The 25,522-nt window shown below is 31.9% G+C and overlaps 6 protein-coding genes and 1 pseudogene across 6 annotated transcripts; 3 read left to right on the top strand and 4 right to left on the bottom strand.

Moving 5' to 3' along the window:
- Positions 1-50: 50 nt before the first annotated feature.
- On the bottom strand, positions 51-2,032 carry LOC145764245 (cytochrome P450 2J5-like; annotated as a pseudogene).
- A 544-nt stretch (positions 2,033-2,576) lies between these two features.
- Positions 2,577-8,230, bottom strand: LOC145764255 (uncharacterized). Its single transcript, XM_082575877.1, has 18 exons — positions 7,623-8,230; positions 7,396-7,541; positions 7,224-7,326; positions 7,033-7,142; positions 6,849-6,970; positions 6,624-6,739; positions 6,338-6,482; positions 6,103-6,263; positions 5,726-6,025; positions 4,697-4,939; positions 4,467-4,612; positions 4,275-4,377; positions 4,081-4,190; positions 3,902-4,023; positions 3,667-3,782; positions 3,407-3,551; positions 3,166-3,326; positions 2,577-3,090 (listed from the first exon to the last, which is right to left on the bottom strand). The coding sequence occupies exons 1-18, from the start codon at positions 7,860-7,862 to the stop codon at positions 2,773-2,775; spliced, it is 2,907 nt and encodes a 968-aa protein (XP_082432003.1). The 5' UTR covers positions 7,863-8,230; the 3' UTR covers positions 2,577-2,772.
- Positions 8,231-8,790: 560 nt separating this feature from the next.
- LOC145758996 (uncharacterized) lies at positions 8,791-14,957 on the bottom strand. The gene is made up of 17 exons (XM_082572714.1): positions 14,817-14,957; positions 14,530-14,635; positions 14,220-14,377; positions 14,037-14,130; positions 13,848-13,956; positions 13,659-13,758; positions 13,369-13,514; positions 13,212-13,277; positions 13,044-13,140; positions 11,384-12,969; positions 11,183-11,305; positions 11,022-11,107; positions 10,534-10,719; positions 10,309-10,408; positions 10,007-10,226; positions 9,552-9,691; positions 8,791-9,369 (listed from the first exon to the last, which is right to left on the bottom strand). Exons 1-17 carry the CDS (start codon positions 14,848-14,850, stop codon positions 9,286-9,288), a joined length of 3,435 nt encoding a protein of 1,144 aa, XP_082428840.1. The 5' UTR covers positions 14,851-14,957; the 3' UTR covers positions 8,791-9,285.
- Positions 14,958-15,293: 336 nt separating this feature from the next.
- LOC145759084 (uncharacterized) lies at positions 15,294-20,649 on the top strand. Its single transcript, XM_082572828.1, has 9 exons — positions 15,294-15,332; positions 16,668-16,799; positions 16,953-17,016; positions 17,153-17,298; positions 18,142-18,272; positions 18,387-18,765; positions 18,994-19,224; positions 19,402-19,523; positions 19,806-20,649. Exons 2-9 carry the CDS (start codon positions 16,710-16,712, stop codon positions 20,008-20,010), a joined length of 1,368 nt encoding a protein of 455 aa, XP_082428954.1. The 5' UTR covers positions 15,294-15,332; positions 16,668-16,709; the 3' UTR covers positions 20,011-20,649.
- Positions 15,571-16,661, top strand: LOC145759116 (non-structural maintenance of chromosomes element 3 homolog). Its single transcript, XM_082572873.1, has one exon. It carries the CDS (start codon positions 15,674-15,676, stop codon positions 16,355-16,357), a length of 684 nt encoding a protein of 227 aa, XP_082428999.1. The 5' UTR covers positions 15,571-15,673; the 3' UTR covers positions 16,358-16,661.
- A 109-nt stretch (positions 20,650-20,758) lies between the features above and the next one.
- On the top strand, positions 20,759-23,180 carry LOC145759076 (suppressor of SWI4 1 homolog). The gene is made up of 6 exons (XM_082572816.1): positions 20,759-20,886; positions 21,111-21,695; positions 21,771-21,867; positions 21,951-22,100; positions 22,175-22,472; positions 22,601-23,180. The coding sequence occupies exons 2-6, from the start codon at positions 21,157-21,159 to the stop codon at positions 22,900-22,902; spliced, it is 1,386 nt and encodes a 461-aa protein (XP_082428942.1). The 5' UTR covers positions 20,759-20,886; positions 21,111-21,156; the 3' UTR covers positions 22,903-23,180.
- Positions 23,181-23,202: 22 nt separating this feature from the next.
- Positions 23,203-24,980, bottom strand: LOC145759057 (meiosis-specific nuclear structural protein 1-like). Its single transcript, XM_082572791.1, has one exon. The coding sequence runs from the start codon at positions 24,945-24,947 to the stop codon at positions 23,454-23,456; it is 1,494 nt and encodes a 497-aa protein (XP_082428917.1). The 5' UTR covers positions 24,948-24,980; the 3' UTR covers positions 23,203-23,453.
- Positions 24,981-25,522: the final 542 nt, after the last annotated feature.

Consider the following 25,522-nt stretch of genomic DNA (forward strand, 5'->3'; position numbering starts at 1 on the left):
CAATATGTAAAAATTTACTTTTTCATTGTATTATAATTTATTTGACAAAGTTATCTCTCTTCAGCAACTATTTCATATTTAAAAGGGCAAAACATAGTGGTATGACATCCGTCGTTAATTTCCGGCAGCGTGGATTCGGCCGGATCTGGTTTAAACCGGAATTTTTGAACCAAGGTCGCTAAGAAAATGTAGACTTCCATTTTAGCAAGTTGCTCGCCTAAACAATGCCGTGGTCCAAGCCCAAAAGGAATTACATGGTTGGATTTAACAAATTCTCCCTTTTCGTTAAGATGGCGTTCCGGCATAAACTTTTCCGAGTTTTTTCATAGTTTTGGATCATTATGTACAGCCAACAAATTTACTAAAACCTTTAAATAAACCAAACATCTTAAACCGTGTTTTTATAATACAAAGTTTTTATATAAAAAATATCAACATTTTTACCGAGGCGTTTTTAGGCATAAAGTAACCGTTAAAGGTCACATCTGCGTTGGTTTTGTGCAAAAGCAGAGGGGGAGGTATTTGATATCTAAACACTCCTTCAATGAATGCGTTTACGTAAGGCATTCGGTTTCTCTGCGAATATTTAATTGTGCCAGATGAACCTAAACATAGAAACGTAGCTGAAAATGAGATTTCTGTTACAGCACAGCAAACTGGATTTAACTATAAAAGTTTGCTGTTTTAATATTTTAAAAACTAACCAACAAAGTTTTCAATTTCTTTGTAAAGCTTTGCCTCTGTTTCAGGATAGTGTAACAAACATAAAAGGCACCATCTTATCGCTGTTGCTGTGGTTTCTGTACCAGCGACAAATAAATCTCTTACATATTGCAGTAGTTGAAGATTCTGCTTCATCAAAAATTTTTTTTAAATGTATTCAACAACTTACTAAAAACGAATATTTTATTTATATTTTCCTGCATATATACAGATAAAATCAACATTTTGTTAAAATAATTTACAGTGAATGTTTTGTCTTCTCCTTTGTTTATTTCAAAAAGAAAAGCATTAATAAAATCACGAATGTTATCAGAGTTGTAAGTATCCTTATGCTCTTTTATCTTTCCAGACAAAATTTCTGGTAAATTTAAAAATGTTATATCCTAAAATTATAAAAAAAAAATTTAACAGGTATTTTTTTGTATTAAAAATGCTTTTTGAAGTATAATTTTAAAATTTGTTAGATTTAACATTCAAAAGTAACACCTTACCCAGAACAGTTTTAGTATCTTGTCTAACTTTAGTCATTGTGCTCGAAAATGGAGGTATATAAGCCAATAGGAGCAAATGTCATTAGGTTCATATGTAAAGTTGTTTTTGGCTTACTAAACCTAAATTTACTAACATGTTACTAAATTGATGTAAAAATAAACGATATATTCTTACCTTCTTTCTATTACTTCCATTAGCTCTTTAAACACTGGATTGTCGTATTCAAATCGCTCGCCAAATACCAAACTACATATATTATTACTTGCAGCCCTTGATACCTTATCCTGCATAGAAAACATTACAATTTTCCTCGCTTGAAAAATATAAAATAAGATTATGCGCTAAAAAAATTGAGAAAACAAACTTACCATTATGTTGAATGCTTTTCCTTGTTCTGATTGAATCGATTGCATAAACTGTTCAGTTTCGTCTAAAACTTGCTTTTCTTGATTTTACTACATTATGTATTAAGTCAATTACGTTCTTAGAGCTTGCATTCCAAATTTTCTTTGTGATTTCTATTTCGCATCGTAGTCGATAATTAACACGCCATGTTCTTGTGATATTTCTTGAAAAAATGAGATTTGTGGACGTCCAGAAATTATTGTACCACACTTTACCAGGGCCTATAGACAAACAAGTAAGCATTCAGTTATGCCAAACTAGCTTTAAAATTATATTTATTTACCTTTTGCACAGTTTTAAAATCTTGCAAAATTACAAAATCTTTTCTTCCCATTCGAACAGACAAAACGTTTCCATATTTCTTTTTCCATTTAGCAAACGTTATTCCAGGATTTCTTTCCAATAAAGGCATAATGGCAATCAAAGGAAATCCTCTAGGGCCTGGCGGAAAGTTTTTCGGTCGCTTGTACCAATAATAAAAAAGGAGAATCATCAAAATATTTAGCAAAAACCACGCGATCATGCTAATGCTGTTATTTATAACTACTTTTATCACAACAATACAAAAAACATATAGTTAAAACCGAGTAACATTCAACTGTAACACTTTACAGTCATTCATTTTTTTACGCAACTCTCCTAAATAAAATTGTTCAATAGACCCGCAAGCGCGTTTACGATATATAAGTAAGATTTTGGTAGTTTGCATAACAAACAAAAACTCAGACAAAAAATAGGTTTAACCTAACCTTGTATCTTAAAAGCACCTAAAGTATGTGTATTGTAAACTAAGTAAACTTAAAACTTGTTTCGACAGCGTTACTAAAAATGCATTCACAGATTCTTAACTGTGATGCACCAATACAGTCTACCAGAGCAAAGCGACCTTTTATATATTTTATGTTTATGTACTTAGAAAGAAAAAACTCTGATTTCAACAACATATACAACACGTTTTTAATAAATGCGAAATTGAAGTACAGATTATAACGGAGTGTTAAATATATATATAGATTTGATATATTTTAACATATTTTTCTTAATCCAAATTATATTAATTTTCTATATGCTAAAAAAATATACAACTCTTATTTTACATACAGGTTTACAAAGTCCTGCAACCAGTGATTTACGCCGTTAATATTTTAAAAGTTATCTTTCTTCGGCAATTATTTTATATTTGAATGGACCAAAAATAGTGCCATGACATCCGTCGTTGATTTCCGGCAAACTGGATTCAGCTGGATCTGGTTTAAACCGGAATTTTTGAACCAAGGTCGCTAGGAAAATGAAGACTTCCATTCTAGCAAGTTGTTCGCCTAAACAATGCCGTGGTCCAAGCCCAAAAGGAATCACATGGTTTGATTTGACAAATTCTTCCTTTTCGTTAAGATGGCGTTCCGGGATAAACTTTTCCGGATTTTCCCATAGTTCAGGATCATTATGAACAGCCCACAAGTTAATCAAAACCTTTCAATAAATAAATACCTAAAACTGTGTTTTTACAATACAAAGAGTTTATAAATAATATTTGACCATTTTTACCGTGGTGTTTTTAGGTATAAAGTAACCATTGAAAGTGACGTCGTCGGAGGTTTTGTGCAAAGCCAAAGAAGCTAGAACTCGATATCTAAACACTTCTTCTATAAAAGCGTTTACGTAAGGCATTTGGTCCCTCTGCGAATATTTAATTGTGCCTGATAACCCTAAACGCAAAGAAGTCTGTTAGTTTGATAAATTAAATTTCACCCTACAAATTTTACTTCCTTAATATTTCGAAACTTACCAACTGCGTTTTCAATACATTTGTAAACCTTAGCCTCAGTTTCAGGATAGTGTAACAAACATAAAAGGCACCATCTTATAGTTGTTGCTGTAGTTTCTGTACCAGCGACAAATAAATCTCTCACAAATTGCAGTAGTTGAAGATTCTACCTCATAAAAAAAATGATTGGTATATAGCAATTAACACCTCACATATATTATGTTTAGTTTATTACTGAAAATAAAATGTAATAATAAAATTAACTTCTTATCGTTTTTTACAGTAAATGTTTTGTCTTCTCCTTTGTTTATCTCAAAAAGAAAAGCGTCAATGAAATCTCTAATGTTATCAGAGTTGTAAATATCTTTATGCTCTTTTATTTTTCCAGACAAAATACCTGATAAAATTCAAACAATTTAAACACGATTTTTTTAAATTTAACTTTTTAATATCAAAAAGTATTTTTAAATTCGTGTACAATTTTTTCATACTTAGCATTTAAAACTAACACCTTACCCCGAACAATTTTAGTATCTTGTCTAATTTCTGTCACTGTGCTCGAAAATGGGGGTATATAAGCCAATATAGGAGCAAATGTCATTAGGTTAATATGTAGAGTTGTATTCGGCACACTAAACCTAAATTTACTAACATGTTACCAAATGGTAAAACAAAATAGACGATACAACGCCTACCTTCTTTCCATAACTTCCATTAGTTCTTTAAACACTGGATTGTCGTATTCAAATCGCTCGCCAAATACAACACTGCATATATTATTACTTGCAGCCCTAGACACTTTATCCTGCATTAAAACATTTAATTTATCTTGCTTATAAAAGTTTAAAAAGTTGAACTAACTAAAAAAAAATCATAAAATTGTATTTACCAATATGTTAAAGGCCTTTCCCTGTTCTGATTGAATAGATTGCATAAACTGTTCAGTTTCTTGTAAAATTTGCTTCTCTATTGATTTCGACCCAAAGCCCATGCTGTAAAAATGTGTTTTGAAACAGTATATAATCATGTATGCTTGTACAGGTTATAGCCTAACACAAATTTTATGTAATAAATCAGTTACCCTTTAAGAGCTCGTACTCCAAATTTTCTATGCGATTTCCATTTTTCGTTGTAATCGATAAAAATCAAACCATGTCCTTGTGATATTTCTTGAAATAATGGAACTTGTGGACGTCCAGAAAATACCAAACCGCCCTTCACTAGAGCCTAGTAAAACAAAGTTTAAAATATGGAATACAAATTTGAGCAAACATTCAAAAGGCGTCTATTAGACTTGCGAAAAATATTAACCCTTTGCACAGTTTCAAAATTCTGCAATACTACGAAATCTTCCCTTCCCATTCGAACAGACAAGACGTTTCCGTATTTCTTTCTCCATGTGGCAAACGTAAGTCCAGGATTTTTGTCCAAATAGGGTACAATGCCAATCAAAGGAAATCCTCTAGGGCCTGGCGGAAAGTTTTTCGGTCGCTTGTACCAATAATAAAAAAGGAGAATCACTAAAACTTCTAGCAAAAACCACGCGATCATGCTAATTCAGTTACTTTCTAACATTTATTTTACTACAACAACATTAAAAAACGTAGTTAAAAATGGGCAACATTTACTTATAACATTAAATAATGGGTAATTCTTTTACGCTACAATGCAAAAACTTCATAATACACTTTCCTCATTTAAGCTATAAAAATTTTTCGATACATTAAGCAAGGTGGTAGTTTACAGAGTAAAAAAACGTAGACAAAAAACATGTACGCTACATTAGGTTAAAAGCCGCATCGACAAAGTAAATGCAATATTTGCTCAAGTTTGACTGTCATGCATCGATGCAATTACCCAGAACACAGTCACCTTTATATTTATTTTATGTACTTTGAACAAAATAACTTGATTTAACAATATTTACAGCATGTATTTATTTAACGTATGCGATGTTAGTAAAAAAGGGGAAATAAAACATAATTGAAGCAAAAAAGACTCTTTTTTAAATATAAATGAAACGGGTAAAGAAAATTGGAAAATACCAAAATAGAATAACGTTTATTTTGTATGCAGATTTTTTAAAATAAAATAAAAAATTATTAATTTAAATCTGCAATATATCCTAACAACATCAAATTTAAAAAAAGAAAAGAAATGTTATTATTCATTTGTAAGTCCATGATTCAAATAAAAATAATACAACAATACAATAAAAAAACAATACAATAAAATTTAAAAAATAGAAAGCTAAACAAATTATAACATTGCTTTCAAATCAAGTCCTGGAGAAAACGGTTCATCATTATAATATTTAAAAAGTTATCTTTCTTCAGCAACTATTTTATATTTAAGTGGACCAAAGATAGCGCCATGACATCCGTCGTTAATGTCGGGCAGCGTGGATTCGACCGGATCTGGTTTAAACCTGAATTTTTGAACCAAGGTCGCTAGGAAAATGAAGACTTCCATTCTAGCAAGTTGTTCGCCTAAACAATGCCGTGGTCCAAGCCCAAAAGGAATCACATGGTTTGATTTGACAAAATCACCCTTTTCGCTAAGATGGCGTTCTGGGATAAATTTTTCCGGGTTTTTCCATAGTTCTGGATCATTATGGACAGCCCAATAATTTGCCAAAACCTTTAAATAAACTAAACATCTTAAACCGTGTTCATATTATACAAAGTTTTTATATAAAAAAATATCAACATTTTTACCGAGGTGTTTTTAGGTATAAAGTATCCTTCAAAGGTGACATCTGCGTTGGTTTTATGTAAACCCAAAGGAACTAGCCCGCGATATCTAAATACTTCTTCTATAAAAGCGTTAACGTAAGGCATTTGGTCCCTCTGCGAATATTTAACTGTGCCCGACGAACCTAAAATTTATAAGAGTTATAAATAATCAAAGCTCTGTAAAAGATTTTTTTTAATTTAGGATTTTGTAACTTACCTACTACATTTTCAATTTCTTGGTAAAGCTTTGCCTCTGTTTCAGGATAGTGTAACAAACATAAAAGGCACCATCTTATAGTTGTTGCTGTGGTTTCTGTACCAGCGACAAATAAATCTCTCACAAATTGAAGTAGTTGAAGATCCTGCCCAATTATAAATGAATTATTTTTAACTAAAAGACTAAATTTAAATTCATTTCTGTAAATCAAATATGGAAAAGATTTATACGAGCCAAACTAATAAAAGCAACAACGAATAAAAGCAACAACATCTTGTTAATTTACAGTGAATGTTTTGTCTTCTCCCTCGTTTTGTTCAAAAAGAAAAGCGTCAATAAAATCTCGAATGTTATCAGAGTTGTAAGTATCCTTATGCTCTTTTATTTTTCCAGTCAAAATACCTAAAATAATTTAATTAAATAATTCTCAAAAATAACAAACTTTTTTTTATGTTTTTTAAAGTTTGTAAACCAAATTTTATATACAAACCAGAGAAATGTAAGTTCTTACTTAATATAGATTTAATATCTTGTCTTAACTCAGCCATAGTGCTTGTAAATGGGGGAATGTAAGCCAATATAGGAGCAAACGTGATTAGATTAAGATGTAGAGTTGCTTTCGGTTCACTAAACCTAATTTAAAATGTTTTATATTAGAAGTGAACATTATATTAAAGCACCGTTAAAATACTTACCCCCTTTCCATAATATCCATAAGTTCTTTAAACACTGGATTGTCGTATTCAAATCGCTCGCCAAATACAACACCACATATGTTGTTACTTGCAGCTCTAGATACTTTACCCTGCAAAGAACACAAAACAATTTCCCTTGCATTTAAAAAATATAGCAAGTAGGCTGGATAATTTCAAGGTAGCAAGCTCACTAAAATGTTGAAGGCCTTTCCTTGTTCTGATTGAACGGATTGCATGAACTGTTCAGTTTCTTCTAAAACTCGCTCTTCCATAGTTTTAGAGCCAAGACCCACTCTAGAATATCGCATATAATAGTCAGTTCTGTTTACTACATACCACTACTTTGTGTAAAAAGTTGATTACCCTCTTAAAGTTCGTATTCCAAACTTTCTTTGTGATTTCCATTTCGCATCGTAGTCGATAAACACCACGCCATGTCCTTGTGTTATTTCCTGAAATAAAGGAATAAGTGGACGTCCAGAAAATACTGAACCCCCCTTAACCATGGCCTAAAAATACAAAAAGCAAATAATTTAATCTAAGTCAAGGTCAACTTACTATAATTTTTTTCGAATACAAATCATATTAACCTTTTGCACAGTTTCAAAATTTTGCAAAACTACAAATTCTTCCCTTCCCATTCGAACAGACAAGACGTTTCCATATTTATTTTTCCATTTAGCAAACGTAAGTCCAAGATTGCTATCTAAGAAAGGAATGGCGCCAATCAAGGGAAATCCTCTTGGGCCAGGCGGGAAGTTTTTCGGTCGTTTGTACCAATAATAAACAAGAAGAATTGCCAGAATTTCCAACAGAAACCATGCGATCATGCTGATTTTGTTACTTTATGCCACTGATTTTATCACAACAATATTAAAACTCACTGTTGCAAATAGACCTTAAATTACTAACAGTTTGAAATGTTAAAAACCGATAAATTAAGGCTAGCTTCAATAGAACCACAAAGCGTTTTCGTTTTAAAAGTGTAAAATTAACTTGCAAGTAAACAAAACGTATGCTTCAAACAAATAAACCTAACTAGGCAGTGTAAATACATCGTTTACACTTATGGACATTTCGTTTTTGAAATAAGTTTACATACCGTATTTCTAACTAAGGTCACATTAACTAAAACGCACATACTATTTTGAACATAACTAATGTACCCATTTTTATTTATCTTTTTTACGTTGGTATTTAAAAACACAAAACCTGAACGTATAACAAAACTTAAGTCTAGCCAGTTGACCGACCAATTCTAGGTAGTAGTAACTACTTTTAGCTTCAATTTCAACTAATATATATAGCATTGGGTTGCACTTCTTGCGCAATCGTTGCCATGGTTTTTAGACCTTGTTCCGTTACATCATCTTTAATGACGTATAACACTTTAGTTTTTAGGTTACATCACGACTGATGACGATTTTCAGTACATTGTGTTGCAATATAACGCAATCACGACGAAATAGCCAACCTGTGACAAACAAAAAAGGTCAGCGCGTTGTTTGACCACATAACTGAAATATTAAGATTGTAGGTCTTGAATAATGTGTACCTATAAAAGAAATGAATAAACCAATATATACATATACTTATAACGTTTTCTTGGCATAAGTTAATGCACTTTAATCAACAAAAAACGTGTACTATGTTATGGTATAAAACACGTTATTATTACGCCTAAACGGGTTAAATAAAATGTTGTTTCGAAACGCTTCCTGTTAAGGGGGGCGTTCTGTAGGCGTGGCGGTACAAAGTTTATCAGCAGGTTTATAGTAGAAAAAAGTAAGTTAATAATACAGTAAACCATTTTTACTTCACAGTCAGCTATAATATTTAAAGACTTAGCGTACAAGTTGTATCAATCCAAAATATTAAATTTTATTTGTATGTTAAGTTCGTAATATTTAAACTGTACTTAGAGTATTACAATGCGCATTTTTAAAATTTCTTATTTTGCGCCCATACCTGAATAATTAGATTATCTTATTAACACTAACAAATAAACATTTAAAATTAATCCCATACAAGGGCTATTTACTTACCAATTTTACAATAATTTTGGAAGAAATTTAAATAACACTATACAAATTTTAACAATAAAAATACTAGTATTATCAAACGAATTACTTTAGTACATTAACGATTACCATTTCGCAATAATAAAGGAACTTTTAAAAACACAGTGCGCGATATAAAATATAGGTAAAAAATCTGCATAAATTTTATTGCGTAAACATATAGAACGAAAAGTTAGTAACGCAAACGGGATCTCTGATATCGAGCATCGGCCGAAACGCTTCGTTGGTTCTGATGTTTATAGACTGGAATTTGATGCTGTAAACAAAAATATTTAATCAAATCATTTAAGTATTAACATCAAGTGTAAAGAAATATTGTGTTTTTATAACAATTTCCCAAAAACGACATGCAGTTTATGTCATCTGCAAGTGTGCCAATACACAAAAATGAAAACAGAATAGTCATGTTTAACAAAATTTTCAACAGGGGTAAAGAACCTGGGGTCCGCTGAAAAATGGCCCGGAAGAAGATTGAGGGTTCTTGGAAACAGTCTCCTCGACCTCTCGAAGCCTTGTGTTCAGGCGTTCCAGTGAGGCCAGCAACCTTTGTTCTTCTGTTGAAAGTGCTGAAGCCATAACTGTGAATTAACATAAGTAACGTTATAACCACGCACTTATAGTAAAGTTGAAGCATGACATTTTTCAATTAAGTGTCCTTCCAAAAATTTATTTGGTAATCAGGCCTAATAGCTATATTGTGAAGGTCAATCTGTCTATATCTAGTGATGTAGGCCTGCCGGTAAGGATTACAAGTTACAAGAAGTTTTTCACATTTTATCAATTAGGTTATTTTAAGTAAGTTGAAATGTTTACCTATATTGCCTTAATTTTAAGCATATTATAGTAAAAAGGTTAAATTTTAATCTGCAATTCGATAATTATTACATCATCACCTTGCTTGCCGTGTTTTTGTGCGTCTCTCGTTCGTTTTTGCAGGGAGTCCATGGCATGTATGATCTGATCTTCCGATAAATTTTGCTCGGCTAAAGTCTCAGCAAGTAAGAACGCGGTCGTGCTATCTGACATATGCTCTCTACCGCTAGCTGACGACGGAGAAGGTAATGGAGCATTGTAGCTGGGCTTTGGGGACGGATAATTTGAAAAAGTTCTCATCTAAATACATAAAAAATTACTTTTTTGTTTTGTTACACTACAAGCAGTTGTATATTTCTGTGCTTTAAATATAGTAGCATACCATATCTGGTTTTACACCACGTGACATATAGTGTTTGTGACGTCGTTGCTGGAGAAGAGCTTGTCTTCGCATAAATGCTCCATATGAATCATTTGCAGAACTTTAAAGGGAAAATAAAATAATTAAATATTCGTAAGGCAATTAAAAACTAAATGTAATGTCCAACAAGAAATAACACATTTTTTAGCTATTGTTGCATAAAATCAATGCAATTATTTATCATACTTGGGAGCTTTGTTGGAAAGTTGAACAGAAGTTGGTCGAACCAAACGCCGGTTTCGCGTGGGTTTAACGAGCATGTTATCGGGCGATAAAAGTCCTCCGTCGATCGACACAATACTAGCCTGTTGTTGCTGTATTGTCGGAGCCACAGCAGCATTCCATGCCGATCGTCGGCCAGCGCCACCAAACCTGTTTAAAACAGCATGACTATATAAAAAAAAAGTTGCAACAACTATGATTCTTTTAAAATTTAAAGGGGAGTTTAATCCTATAATTTTTCTTTAATTTTACACATATAAATTCTTGGTTATATAACACATCAACGCTATGTGGCTTAAACAAGTTATAAAATAGCTTGGGAAATATCGCATTACAAACATACACAGCGTTTCACAGGAAATTGTATTATATTCTATAAGTTTTCCGTTACTAAAATAACATACGAACAAGTAACAATCATATAAATATATGTTACTAAACAAACAACAAACCTGTTTGTATCACTCGCTGTTTTGCGAAGTAAATTGTTTGGTTGTTGGACCCGGCTTGACGGACGTTGCGCAAGGCAAGAACGAACCTGAAATAATATTTTAAAGAATTTAAACACGCTTTTAATAAAGCACATATTTAAAAATTCTTGTTAATATCGTACCTTGTCCCATAACCAGCTTATTTCTTGATCAGTTGGCGTTTTATCTAAGCTCGGTTGTTGGCCTTCATCTTCTGCGGTAGTTTTACCGTTACTAACATCGGGTTTCATCATGTGAATTGTTACCTAAATTTACAAATTTATTCACTAAAGCAGCAATGTTGTTTTTTTAAATCCTTAGATGACTACTTTCTTAAAGTTTACCTGATTTCCATTTCGGACTGTTGATCCAACTGTCGGCGAAAAATCAAGATTTTCGCTCGATCCCGAACTTTTCAAGGTGTCCATTGTTACGTCTTGTTCTTTTGTTGTCCAAGAAACATGTCGTTGATTTTGGTTGTTGTTTGTGGGTGATTCATTCGATTCTGAGTAATCACCACTTGGAACAGAATAGTTAATAGCAGTCGCCATAACCAATTGCTTTTTCTTGGTAGTGGGCGGGCGCGGTTCCATCGGCAGAACAACTTCTTTTGCGGGTTTAAATTTACGACCTTGTTTACCACCCTTTTTGCCACCTTTAGGACTAGAAGCAGCTGCTGGCTTGCCTTTGGATTTACCCTGTTTCCCTTTTGGAGATTTACCACGCGGGGAAACTTGCTTAACCACCGGAGCAGGTGAGACTGGGATTTCGGGTTTTACGATAAGGCCAGGTGTAGCTATGCTTACTGAAGTGCCGTCGTTGTACTGAATTTCATTCCACTTAACAGATTTTCTTTCCTTTTTTTCTTCAATTTTTTTCGCTTCCAAACTATCGCGTACTTCGGTGTTTTTCAGCTTTGCGTTTGCGGTTTGGTATGGTGAGTTGTTAACGTGGTCAACCCACTGGTTACGTGCAACTACGCCTGCAGCATGATAAAGTGGATATGTCGATTTGCCTCCATACTTAGAAACTTTTCTTAGTATACTCCTAACTTTCTCTGGCGTTTCTGCTTTGTCCTTTATGGGAGTACTCTCTGCAACTGTTTTTTCGTCAGGAGCTGGCGAAAAAGAGACTTTTTGACGATCTGTCGGCATGGGAAGAGGACTTGCCTCTGTCAAAACAGAAGCAGCTGGTTTTTGCTTTTGGATAGAACTCTGTCGACTTAACACTGGTTGCTTATTGGGTATGGAATCTGGCATTGGACTTTGTGTTTTACTTAAAAAAGTGCTTATTGGAGTTGCAGTGGTTTGAGTCATCCAGTGATTATTTATCGGTTCTCTTTTAACAACTTCCTCCTTCACAGTTTGTTGAACAACAGTTGGTTGAGTTGTGGTAGTTGTTGCATAGTTTGATACAAACTGCATACTTGTGGGGATGGAAACATGCATTACTGGAGCAGACCATGGTTTCGAAGCAGGTTGTTCTATTTGGCTGCTAACTAAAGATTGCTTGCTGCTCTCATCTTTAGTTTGCGGAGCAGTTTGTATGGTAGGTGCAGCTGACATTGGCCTTGTTGTAACAGGCTTTGCTTTTGACCAATCAGAAACATCATTACTTGGTTCAGTTGTACTCCATGGACGGTATGACTTGACATAATAATTAGGTGGCGCTCGAGTAATAGATGGTGAGGAGTTAGCTGAATAGTAAGTCGTGGTTTGATTCTCAATTTGTTTTGATTCTGTTGGTTTTGGTTCTTGGTTGTTATAACCAGAAACCCTATAAGAATTAGGTGAATTTACTGGTGTATTTTGTTTTAAAGCAGTTTCTACATCGGCAAAATATTTTCTCTGAAATGAGGTGAGATGATTGTTGAAAACAGGTGATGCCACTGGGTCGTTACTTCCATGTAAAGAATCTTGATCATCTAATCCTAAATAAAAATGTTCAATAAACCCTAAAATAAAGATATAAAGTAATAAAATCAATATTTAAAATTTAAAGTACCTGTATCCAACGAATCTTCAACTTTAGTTTTGTTGGTTTGGTAAGTTCTTACTTTTTCTTTATGTGATCTTCCATAACTTGGTATTAAGGTATCAGTCTACAAACAAAATATAACTTACAAACAGAAAGTTGTTATGGATTACATGCAATTAAACTAAATATATTTACTTTGGCTGATAACTGATCCCTTTCTTCTTCTTCAAACTGTGCTGGTTCACCTCTTTCATTTAAGTGCTAAATAAACGAAAGTTAAATTATTTATTTAAGCTAAGTAGATAGTTTCGACACTTTAAAAAACAATTGCACCACAAAAGTTATAACTTACCTGTTCTTGCCCAATAAATAATCTTGATAAGCTTCCGGCTAAGCCAGGTGCCCCTTGAACTTGGTCCATTGAATTTACAGCTCTTCCAGACATAATGTCAACATTGGAATATTGAAAATTCGAGTTTGGTGTTTCTTGCTGTTGATCTAACAATCATTAATAAAATCAAATATTTAAAGTTAAAAATACATAATAAAAAAGCACACAGAAAATACATAATAAAAAAGCACCATTAAAATGAATAAAAGGTTTAATACAAATAAACTCAAGTACAATGTATTGTTACTTACATGTTAAAAAGGAGTTTGCATTTACATTGTACATAGTTTCATTGTATGGTCTTGTTGCTGGGGCAGGTACAGTTTCTGCTTTTAGTTCATTTGTAAATTCCTGTAATATTTAAAAAATGATTTACAAATTAGATCTTTTTCTTTATAAGTAACCTAAAAAAAAAAAAATTTGTTATCTTTTCAATATACCTGCATAGTCTGCTGCTTGTGATGCTCTAAAAATTTTTGTTTTTGTTCCTCCAGTTCCATCTCAAATTGAGACTTGACGTGTTCAGTTAACTGAGATGAGACTTCAGGACTTTAAACAGAGAGTTAATAAAATTAATTTTTTTATTAAAGTACATGTAATTCTTTATATGTAAAACTTAAAATGCATACCTTGCAGAATTTAATTGGTAAGGATAACTAATCTCAGTGCTTCCACTTCTAAGTTGCTGTAGAACATTATCGAGTGACGGAACCGGCTTTATACCTTTATTTATTACACAAATAAAATTAGTCTTTATCAAATCTTTATAAAAACAAGCTATAATGAACATAATGTCTCGTATTGTTTTGTACCTCCATGAAATTTTGCTCTTTTATCATGTTTCAACCCAATGTGAGATCTTTGATACCGTTCAGTGGCTTCTGTTTGACGTTGTCGTCTTTTAGAAAGTTCCAAACTTCTTTTTCGAGCTTCCCTCTCAACTGCTAGTTTCTTTCTGTCTTCTAATGCTCTGTAAAGTAATTAAAATATCATTCTAATGTTTTTTTGAATGACATTTTAACAGTGGAACTAAGCACAAAATCAATGTAAAAAATTAAAACTGTATTTTAATACAAATAATATTACAACATAAATAAAATACTATTTCATTTTAATGCCTACTTTCTTCTTCTATTTGTCTCTTGAGAAAGTCGTTTTTGTCTCTCACGTTCCGTTCTTCTCTTCTCCATGTCCTCTTCAGTAACCATAAGAGAGTAGGTTTCATTTCCTACCTATGAAGTATATTTTAATTTATAATAAATAACCTAAACAAACACTTACATGCATATAACTGGTAATTACTATATACACTTAAAACCATAACAACGTAAAAAAATAATTAAAAATACGTTACGCTGTTACGTCATTTATTTCACTTATATAAATAATTAAAAATAAACAGTTTTCACCTACCTGCATATATGCTTGGCCACCCAGAGTCATTATTAACGATATCTAGCAACTGTAACTACAACCATTTAAACCTCTGTTACGCTAAGCGCATGTTCGAAAATTTACCGTAAAAACAAATAATCCAGCTTTGCTAGAAACCGTTAATAATAATGGTTGCTATGCTTTGCTCTTTGCCGCTACTGCTGGCAATACTAAATTACGTAATAGTTTTGCAGTAAAAAATAAATTTCGAGTGATTTAGTTGTAATTTTGTTAACGTGTGTACTAATTAAAGAAATATTTAATTTAATAAACTAAAATAAATCAATATATCTCTCTAACAACTGACAGTATCGCAAAACAACATAAAACAAAAGTTAAAAAATGAGGATACTATTAATCTATGCTTGGATGCACGTAATGTAAAGTGTAGCGGGTTTGTTATTTTATTGTTTTGTTTAGTGGACACTGGCTAACTGGTCAACGGGATACGAAAACGCTTTTTACTAAGTTTTAAACTTCAAACTGTCAAAGTAAGTATAATAACCTAAATTTACCTATTTTTAAATAATTAAAAATAACAGCTGTAAGGTCATAAGTTAAGTTAAATGGCTAAATGGTCATTTGCCAAAAAATATCACAAAGTTGTTGCCTGGCCTGGCAGCCTGGTGTTATACTTATTTTTAATAAATATATATATATATATTTTTTTGTGATTGTTTGTTTTATGGAAACTCTAACTATAAGACTTAAACATAGAGTAACATTTGTTGGTAAAAAACATAATTGCATTTTTGATTTACTTAATTTGTTATCTTTATGTAGCAGATTTTTGTATATAATTTTATTAAATTCAATAAAAATTATATAAAACATGCCAACCCAATCCCAAACTCAATCAACATCAGGTTTATCCAATTATGAAATTGATCGAAAAGTCAATGAAGTTATTCATCTTCTTCTTATTTGGGAACAGAAAAAAATTCCAATTAAAAGGGCAGACATTAATAAACATGTACTAAAAGAATATAAAAGCATTTACACTGGTGTTATAAATGAGGTTGAGAAAAAACTAAATCGCATTTTTGGAATGAAGTTAGTGGAAATAGGTGAAGGTTCCAAAAAATGTTATATTTTAGTAAATACAATGAAACATGCTGAAGCGATTGAACTAATGCAATGGAATGGAAACGAAAAACGAGGGTTGCTGTTCATACTTTTAACTTTAATTTTTATGAACGGAAATGTTATGTTAGAAGCCCCATTATGGAGTGCTTTAAAAATACTTGGCATGGATAAAGTTCAACCCCATCCAGTCCACGGCTGCGTAAAAAAATTAATCCACAATGAATTTGCCAGACAATTGTACATTGACATAGTTAAAACACCCAATTGTGACCCACCTAGATTTCAATACAAATGGGGTCTTAGAGCAGTACATGAAATAGGAAAACGGGAAATACTTGAGTTTGTTACTAAGCTTTATGGTAAATCTAATATTGAAGTTTGGAAATCACAACTCGATGATATGATATCAGATGAAAGGACAATTGAGTAAATTAGACTATTTGTAAAGTTTTTTTTTTAAAGCCATTTTTTGATTGCAATTATTGTTGTTTTTTCCTGTGTTCAGAATTTTGTATACAAGCTATATTGAATTGCCACTGCCAAAATGATTTGATTAATTTTCTTCCTATTTCTGTTAATATTTGCATACACACTAAAAGCTGTTGATTTATTTAAAATCCTTGTCAAAATGTAGCTAGTTGTATAACATTAAATATTGACATAAAATTTCCCAAGTGCACTGCTATTTTATGTTACCAATATCATTTTTATTTTTCTCAAAAATTTGTTCATTTTTTCAGCTTCTCATGGTTTTTTAGTTTTGTTGGTAAATTAATATTAAAATGAGTGAAGAGCAAAAACGTTCAACAAAAGAAGATGATTGGGAAACTGATTTGGATTGGTTAATTAAAGACTCAGAAGGTCACAAAGAGGTAAATCTAAAAAAACTGAAACTATTTTTGTAAAATTTAAAATTGTTTTTTTTGTAAAAACGTTGAACATATTTTAAATTTATTATATTGGCAATTGCTATTTTTTTTAATCTGTTTTCCAAAAAAATGAAATTTAAACTATTTTTAATTAAGGAGGGTGATTCAAGTGAAGGTGAGGAAAGATCCCAATCTCCAATAAAATCTAATCGTCTATCAGGTAAACCAATTAAGACTTATAAAAATATTAAAAATATTTTTATCATGGATAATATCAGATAAATTTATTAAAGAACTGTTTTTTGTTTTTATTGATCCAAAACATTACTAACCAAAAAAATATGATTTGATTTTAGATGAAAAAACTGAAACTACTACAACAGATGAATCAGATTATGATGATGAACTAACTCCTGCGGAACGCAAAATCCTCCATGAGAACACTCATCTTAATGATGCTGAGGAGGGAGAGGAATATGATGTTCATAAAAGATTGGTTAAGGTTTGTAGTAAAATTTTAATAAATTTATTAATGTTTTAATAATCTTTTATACCATTAAATTTATTTCTGTTTAATTTTGGGATGAAGACCAAAAAAATAATACCTCTACTGCTAAATTGTTGGTAATACACATAGTACAATTCTTAACTATTGTTCTCATGAATATTTCATACAGCACAGTTGTTTTGGCAATAATGTTAATTGGTCATATAATATTCTTATGTTGTTTATGTGATACTTACTTTTATTACAAATAAAAACCCAATGTTATAGCATTGAAATGCAGTTATTTATATATATGCCTTTTAAATATTTTTACGCTTTATTTATAAATCTTGTGTTACTTGAATTTTTGTATAAAATAATAGACTTTCAGCGTGGCAATATTGCCAGTTGTAAATGCTGAGCTAGTAGTAATTGTATTGTTCAATTAGCCTGTGTAGCAAACCTATTGTTGTCTTTGTTAAGAAAGTTTTATTATAGCAACAAGAAAGTTTCGGTTTGTTATCTCAATCTAGTTTTACGGCGTTGACGACTGTTTTCAATCACTATTCAATACCAGATGACCAGATAACTCTTGTTATTTTTTATTTGATTTTAAAAGTTTAATATAAAAAGTTTAAGTGAAAGAAATAGATATCAATCAAAGGGATTTTAAAAAGTTAGTTGTTTTAAGAATTAGTTTTTTTTTCTGCTATAATACTTATTTTTTCTATTGTACTGCATGTGATTTTAAATAAACCTTATTCTAATGATCAACAGTTAAGATTTTAACAAATTAGTACTAACATTTATTTCCTTGTTATTTAATATCTAATTCCATAAATTTTTTTGTAATTCCAGGCAAATGAAGCATTAGCAGTTGACAAAACAAAAGAAGAACGAGAAAGAAGGGTTAACTTTAAACCGAAACTTATTGACTTTGAAGTTCCTCCAAACGATTATTCTTCTTCTGAAGACGAAGAAAAAATAAAGTAAACCTTAATTTAAAAAAGTATTTTACTTAAAAAAAAATTTTGGAGTTTAAATAAACACAAATCATTGAAAAAATATATTTTTTAAATGTAATATTGCACATTAAAACACAGAGAATCATCAGAAAAAATGAAGGAACTAAATTTGAGCGATGATGACAAAAAAGATAACAAAAAAGAGGACACTGTTGAAATAAATGGCAAATTTGTCCACAAAAATGAGAAAATCTTGATTGAAAGGGATGGCCAGTTTGAACTTGTAGAAGCAAGCGAGCTAAAGGGAATTTTACCAACAAATAGTAGCAGTAGTAATAGTAATTCCGATAGTGTTGCTATTGCAAACGCAAAAATGAAAGCGCCGTCCAAAGAAGTACATTTACCTCCAGTTAGTCAAACAAAACGTCCAAAGAGTGCTCCAGTTAAACGCTATCAACCTCATCCCCCTACTAATCAAGCTAGACCATTTTCAGCAAATGGTGGACCTAAACCAAAGGTAACTTTGTAGGGAAGATATTTTTTTATATCTTGTTTAAATATATATTACATATAACCCACTTAACAAATAGAATTTTATTTTTGTAACTAAGAATTGTTTATACATACAAGTTATACAGGTAACATAATGGAAATTTTTGAACGTACAATTTTTTTTTTTGAACCCCAACTATAACCTGCAATGCAATTTTTTTCCAATTATTAATAAATATATTGTTAATTGTAGTCCGAGCGGCCCTTCTCCTACTCTCCAGAAATGAAAAAGATCCTCCGAAAACAACAAGATGCAAAAGAAAAGAGGATGAGAGAAGAAAAGTTAAGAAAAGAGACAGAGGAAGAGTCTGCAAGGCAAGAAGCAGAGGATTGTTGGAAAGCTTGGTTGGATCGAAAAAATGAAGAAATAAAATTGAAGAAAAAGGAGCAGAAAGAAAAAGGTTCCACAAATTCAACAAGTTCTGTAAGTCTCAAAACTGTTTACCTATGTAAGAATAATTTTCCTTAAATGCGCTAAACTAATTTGTTTTAAAGCCAAACATACTTTATGCATTTTTTTATTAAATTAAACTTAAATAAATACAGTATTTTTTACATGCCATGTTTAACTAGTTTCCAAAAACTGTATATTGACATTTAGCAAGCAGAGCAGGCAGAGGAATGTTACAAAGCCTGGCTTAGAGAAAAACGAATGCAAACTAAAAGAGAAAGAATTCTGGTCCAACAACAGCAAATTGAAATTGACGAAGGCTGGTATATAAGGTGGTTACAAACTTTTTAATTATTCAGTTTCTACAGTAGTGAATGTTGTTAAATAATTTATTGGGTAGTATAAAAAATAACTTGGCCTTATATATGTTATCCTAATAATTATAGATTGGTAACAATATTTTAAATCCACCTTTTTCCAACCACCTATGTATTGACATTTCACAATAATGGTAATTTTTTAGGTTTTCTTCAAATTATTTTGTAATAGCAAACAAATTCATTGTCAATGTATTTATTTTGTGGCATTGTTAAAATTTTGTACAATAAACATAGGGAGAGAAAAGATTGTAACAATGCTTACAAGAAATGGCTTCGAGCTAAAAATGATTCGGCTCGAAAGGCAAGAGATCAAGATAGGTTGCTACGACGACAATCTCTTAAGGAAGCACGGCAAGCAAGAAAGGCACAGAAGCTTTTACAAGCAATTCGCGAGGCTCAGCAAATGAAATACGTTGAGTATTATGGGTATAGGTTTTAAAAAAAATTCCTTTTAATCAGGTTTTTCATATTAGCAATGGTTTTATGATACAATTAATTGGTTGTAGTTAGTTTTCAGTCCTTTTTCATATACATATTTTTTGATATTTTATTTTTATATAATTTTTTTACAATTTTTACAAATTTTTCCTTTCAATTTTTACAAATTTTTACTTTTCATAATTCGCGAACGCCTGTGGTTTTGTTGTTATAGTTTTTGATTATTGTGCTTTTGTTGCTTTATTTTCATTACAAAAAAAAGTTTTTGCACTTTATTAATATAAGTAACTTTTACTTCAAACTTTAACAACTTTTAATTGCTTTTAAATATTCACGCAGCTTTGCTTAGTTTTGTGATATCGTTATATTTGCACAAACTTGCTAATCTTCAAGTTGCTTAAGCTATTTATATTTTTTTAATATTTAGGTACTATTCTGTTTAATTTTGTCTACTTCATGCTTTTATTAAATCAAAATTCTTGTATAGCTTTGTTATATGTGAATACTCTTTAAGCGTTTGTGCAAGTTTCGCAAGTTTTGAGTGATTTTTGTTTGCAAATTTATCACGAGTTGTTCCTCGGTAGTTTACACTGTGTCATCTTTTAAATTGTAGTCGTCGTAATAAAATATAACGTTGAATTTTAAATGTTAGGTGTTGTTTACCTGTTTTAAGTTTTGCGTTACGTCATATAATAATAAAAGAAAAGTCACTAACGCTATTCACCAAAAACGGTTAAAACGTTTGTTCACTCAAATCACACGTGCTTTTACAGTTCTACTAATTAACTACCAACTACGTGACTACTAGAATAACATAAAATCAGTTTTAAAGCAACTGCAGCTTGGAACTAAGTATAATTTATAACATTTTTAACAGGTAAGTGGTTTGTTTTTATGAATTTTTGTCTATATTTTTTTAGTACTACTGATTTACCGTCTGGCCGTAGTCGTTTAAGTAAATGAGAATTTGTTAAGCGCTATTTATTCCTAATGCCAGTATGTACGTTAGCTATATTTGCGCTAAATATTGACCAATAAGTAAAGTGATATGATGGTAACTAAACCTAAACTATTAAATATTTTTTATAATAAACCCTTTAGATTATACATACGATCACACGTTACAAATATCTGGTTAAAAGCCAACATGCCAAAAAAGAACAAGGGAAGAGCCAAGAAAAACAGCAAAGAGACAGAAAGATTGGAAGATGTTGAAATAAACAAAGCGCCACATACTTTTGTATTTTCGAGGGGTCATGTGGGTTCAAACGTACAGCAATTAACTCTTGACATGCGTTCAGCTATGGAGCCTTACACAGCTTCAAATCTTAAAGTTAACAAGAAAAATGTTCTAAAAGACTTTGTAGCAGTAGCTGGGCCACTAGGTGTCACTCATCTTGTATCTTTTGCCAAGACCACAAGTGGTTTAAACATGAGACTTGTGCGCTTGCCCAGAGGGCCAACTTTGTATTTTAAAGTGCATAGTTACTGCTTAAAACGGGATGTTGTATCTCAGTTAAAAAAGCCTAAATGTGCAGAAGGCCAATACAGACACTCACCATTGTTGGTATTGAATGATTTTAACAAAACTGTTAATGACGAAGATTCTAATCCACTTTCTGTTAATCCACAAAACCTTTGTTCCACAATGTTACAAAATATGTTTCCTTCCATAAACATTCACAAGTAAATAAAAATTTAATCTGTAGCATTAAATATATTTATCTAAACTTAAATAAAACACTATTTTTGCCCTTACAGGGTTGACTTAAACAATGTGAAGAGGTGTGTGCTCTTCAACTATATTCCAGAAAGCGACAGAATCGAATTTAGACACTACAATATTACTGTTAAAGCTGTAAGTTTTAAAATTTAAAAAATAATTAACAATGGAGAAATGTGCTTTTCTTGTTAATAATTTTTTGATGTTGTGGATATCAGGTTGGGATCAGTAGAAAGATGAAGAAGTTGGTATCCCAAAAAGATGCTCCAAACATGGGTCGATGTAATGATGTGAGTGAGTTTTTAATAAATCAGGGAGACGGGAGTGCTTCAGAATCTGAACTGGATCCTGATGATCCTAATAATAAGGTAAGCAAATACGTAATATATTATTGAAAATGACAAAGTCCGAATTTTATAGAGAAGTAACATTTAAAAACTAGGTTGAACTTCCACAAAAAATGGATGGAAAGGGAAACCAAAAAAATCGACAAAGTGCTGTTCGTTTAACTGAACTAGGTCCTCGGATGTTGTTGGAGTTGTTTAAAATTGAGGAAGGAATGTGCCAAGGTGACATCATGTATCACAAATATGAACAAAAGACGCCCCAGGAAGTTGCTGCTAATAAAAAGTCGAGAGAAAATAAAATGAGTTTGAAAAAGATGAGGAAAAACGAACAGGAGCAAAACATAAAAAGAAAAGAACAAGAAAAGGAGTTGAACAAGAAGCGATCAATATTAGGTAACAAATATTCAAAATTGTCTGTTTTTATTATTTATATAAACAATTTTAATTTTGTTTCCCAACTTTTATTATTTGTTTACATAGTATGTTAAGTTGAGAATTTTGTAAAAAAAATACTTTCTTAGGTATGAAAAGAAAAATGGAGGATAACGATGAAGAAGATGATGATGCGAAGTGGTACAAGGAGGAGGTTGGAGAAGACATCCCAGATGATGAACTTCCAAGAAAGAATTCTTTCAAACCTAGAACTTTTAAAAAGAAAAACATTGAAAATAAACCAACAAATTGGAAAACAAATGAGAATGGTAAATCCTTTAAGAGGAAGAAATATGATGGTGGTGGCAAAAAGTTTGACTCAAAAAAATCGAAAGCTTTTGCGGCCAAGCCAAAGTTTCCAAAGAAAAGAACAGGAAAATTTAAGAAGTGAACAAATCATATCAAAGTTTTTTGTGTTTCAAAAATTATTAAAGTTGATTCCTGATCTTTAAAATGGATAATTACCAGTAATTGCCAACCTTTATGTAGGAAACAATAATACTTATTATTAATAAATGAACTGGTGCTCATATAGGGGTATGGTTGTTTCTTAAAAATTTTTAATACAAAGTAAAGAAAAAATTGTTAAGGCTTTTTTCTTCATGTCACTTTGTCTTGTGATCTTCAACTAAGTTTGGGCTAACTCCAATAAATACAAAAAACTATAAAATAATTACCACCAAATAAAAGTTTTCGTCCATTTTATTTCACAGCTTCAGTGGTATGTACAGACAGTAGTTACAGTTATCATAACAATAAATAATAATACATTTGCAAGTTACCATCGCCACACAATGTTGATCCTAATTAATACTTGTACATCAAGTAAAAAAGAGTCTATTAAAGTTGAGTGCTCATAACAAGCTAAAAGTTGTAATACTTTCTAAAGCAATAACAAAAAAAACAAATACTTTTACACAAAAAAATTTTTGGACAATTTGTTTATTCATCGGAAAATGGATCGACTCTTCTCTTTTCATAAGCTCTTTTAAATGATTCGTCAAAAATATCCAAATCACGTTCGCTTGTAAGGACACCCTTTGGCAAATATCCCAACAATTTTGTGGCATGTTCCTTAAGCAAGCGCTGCCTTTCTTCCTCAATGATTTGTCGTCGCATTCCACGAATTCGCTCTTCTTCACGAAGCTCATTGATCTCATGTTGGCGATCAGCCTCGAATTGACTTTGTCGATCTTTGATTAGTTGTTCAACAGCTCGTTTGTGTTCCAGTTGCTTCATTCTACGTTTCTGTGCATTCATTTGTTCAATGCGATCATCCTCAGCAAATTTAGCAAGCATTTGGCGTCTAAATTCCTCTTCCTCTTGTTGCTCTGCATGCATTCTCATTTCTTTAAATTCCATTTGGTCGCGGTGCGTTTCTTGCAACTCAATTCTCTGGCGAAGTTTTCGCTCTTCTTCTGCCTTTTCTTTTCGTCTCTCAGCCTCTTCCTGTTCTTCCAAATACAAGTCCTGCAGAATTTGCTCTCTCTCTTCTTTAGAGCTTTGTTCTTTTGCAATTTTATCAGCAAGACGTTGTTGAACAATTGCTTTGGCATTTTCTTGTTCTTGCTGTTTAGCCATTCTGTCATTTTCTCTTGCCTGTTGCAAGTCAGCAAATCGCAAGATTTTTCGATTTTCTTCTTCCAATCTCTCCCTCTCCAATCGTTTCCATTCTTCCCGTTTATACTTGAACTCTTCAATAAATCGCTGAGTAGCATGTTGTTTTTCCAATCTCATTTCTTGCTCTCTGTGATCTTCCTCATAAATCTTACGAACAATTTCATCAATCATGAGTTTCTCCTTTAAGAATTCTTCGTAAGCCTCTTGTTTTTTGTGTTCCTTTTCTTCAAGTTGGCGTTCAAGTTCTTGTTGGTAGCGAACACTTTCTTGCCATTGCTCCAACTCTCTCTGTTGCTCTGCTGCCTGTGCACGATCATGCTCAGTCTTCATCAGCTCAGCTATTTTAGCATCTCTTTGCATTCCTTGGAATCTTATTGCTTCTTTTTCAGCAATTTGAGCAGCTCGCTCTCTGTTCATGTACCCAGCTTTGAGTTTAGCTTCTAACTCTCTTAGTTCAAGGCTATTATCGCGTATTTGCTGTCTCATCTTTTCATCACGGATATTTTCAAGCTTAACAAGCTCCAACTGTTGGGCCATGCGCTCTTCTTGCAACATCTGTTCATCTCGCTGACGCCGATTTTGCTCTGCCTTTAATATGGCTTCCTCCATCACCCTCTCTTGTTCTTGTTTTTGCAACCTTCGAATAAATCTCTTGTCTGAGACTCGGTCTTCACTTGCCATGTTAGCCTTAATAAGAGTGTCATCTTTTAAGTTTTTTAAGAAATCTTCCCGAAGATTTTCTTTGCGCCGATTTTCTACCCTAATTTTATCTTGTTGTGCATGCGTCAAGGCAGTTCGGCGCTGAGATGCAAGCATTTTTTTGTTTTAAATGTTTACTTTTTGTTAAAACAATCTACAAAAACATAAAACAGTTTTTACAATTGACAGCACTTTAATATTTTTTTGTAATTGGTGAGTAATATCAAATGTTAACGTTCTTTACGCAGTTACGTTCGGTTTAAAAATTATTATTACCAGACAAATTAATTATGTAAAACATCTAGACAAGTCTTGTACCTAGTTTTAAGAAAAAAATAATCCATTTTTAACAGTTACGTCCACAGACCACATCACCACAACGTCCGCTTTTTTAAAAATAATTATTTTCACACTGCGTAAAAAATAACTCAAAGCTACCAACAGACATAGCGTAATCTTAGATAATGTTATTGTCAATAAAATATTACACTGTTTAATTTTATACGCACGGAGCCGATTATTTAAATAGTAAACTTCTAATTTAAATAAAACAACAAATAGTTTAAATTACGTTTTATCAATAAAAATTTAATCTCCACGGCAACTGTTAAAACACAATAGGGTTGTGACCGATTCACGATATAACGTTGTGTTGTGGCACAAACGTTTTTTAAATGGTAGGTAATTTTGAA

This window comes from Corella eumyota, chromosome 1 (assembly GCF_963082875.1).
Source record: "Corella eumyota chromosome 1, kaCorEumy4.1, whole genome shotgun sequence".
NCBI lineage: Eukaryota > Metazoa > Chordata > Ascidiacea > Phlebobranchia > Corellidae > Corella > Corella eumyota.

Excerpts from the sequence above, each read along its gene's own strand:
- LOC145758996 (XM_082572714.1), bottom strand. The coding sequence starts at position 14,850 with ATGACTCTGGGTGGCCAAGCATATATGCAGGTAG. Across the intron at positions 10,227-10,308 it reads GTGGTGTAAAACCAGATATG|ATGAGAACTTTTTCAAATTA; the intron begins GTATGCTACTAT and ends TTATGTATTTAG. Across the intron at positions 9,692-10,006 it reads ACAAAAACACGGCAAGCAAG|TTATGGCTTCAGCACTTTCA; the intron begins GTGATGATGTAA and ends GTTAATTCACAG.
- LOC145759084 (XM_082572828.1), top strand. The coding sequence starts at position 16,710 with ATGAGTGAAGAGCAAAAACGTTCAACAAAAGAAGATGATTGGGAAACT. Across the intron at positions 16,800-16,952 it reads ACTCAGAAGGTCACAAAGAG|GAGGGTGATTCAAGTGAAGG; the intron begins GTAAATCTAAAA and ends TTTTTAATTAAG. Across the intron at positions 17,299-18,141 it reads TTCATAAAAGATTGGTTAAG|GCAAATGAAGCATTAGCAGT; the intron begins GTTTGTAGTAAA and ends TTGTAATTCCAG.
- LOC145759076 (XM_082572816.1), top strand. The coding sequence starts at position 21,157 with ATGCCAAAAAAGAACAAGGGAAGAGCCAAGAAAAACAGCAAAGAGACA. Across the intron at positions 21,868-21,950 it reads ACAATATTACTGTTAAAGCT|GTTGGGATCAGTAGAAAGAT; the intron begins GTAAGTTTTAAA and ends TGTGGATATCAG. Across the intron at positions 22,101-22,174 it reads CTGATGATCCTAATAATAAG|GTTGAACTTCCACAAAAAAT; the intron begins GTAAGCAAATAC and ends TTTAAAAACTAG.
- LOC145759116 (XM_082572873.1), top strand. The coding sequence starts at position 15,674 with ATGCCAACCCAATCCCAAACTCAATCAACATCAGGTTTATCCAATTAT.
- LOC145764255 (XM_082575877.1), bottom strand. The coding sequence starts at position 7,862 with ATGATCGCATGGTTTCTGTTGGAAATTCTGGCAATTCTTCTTGTTTAT. Across the intron at positions 4,378-4,466 it reads GGAGTACGAGCTCTTAAAGG|CATGGGCTTTGGGTCGAAAT; the intron begins GTAACTGATTTA and ends ACATTTTTACAG. Across the intron at positions 4,191-4,274 it reads GAAAGGCCTTTAACATATTG|GATAAAGTGTCTAGGGCTGC; the intron begins GTAAATACAATT and ends GTTTTAATGCAG.
- LOC145759057 (XM_082572791.1), bottom strand. The coding sequence starts at position 24,947 with ATGCTTGCATCTCAGCGCCGAACTGCCTTGACGCATGCACAACAAGAT.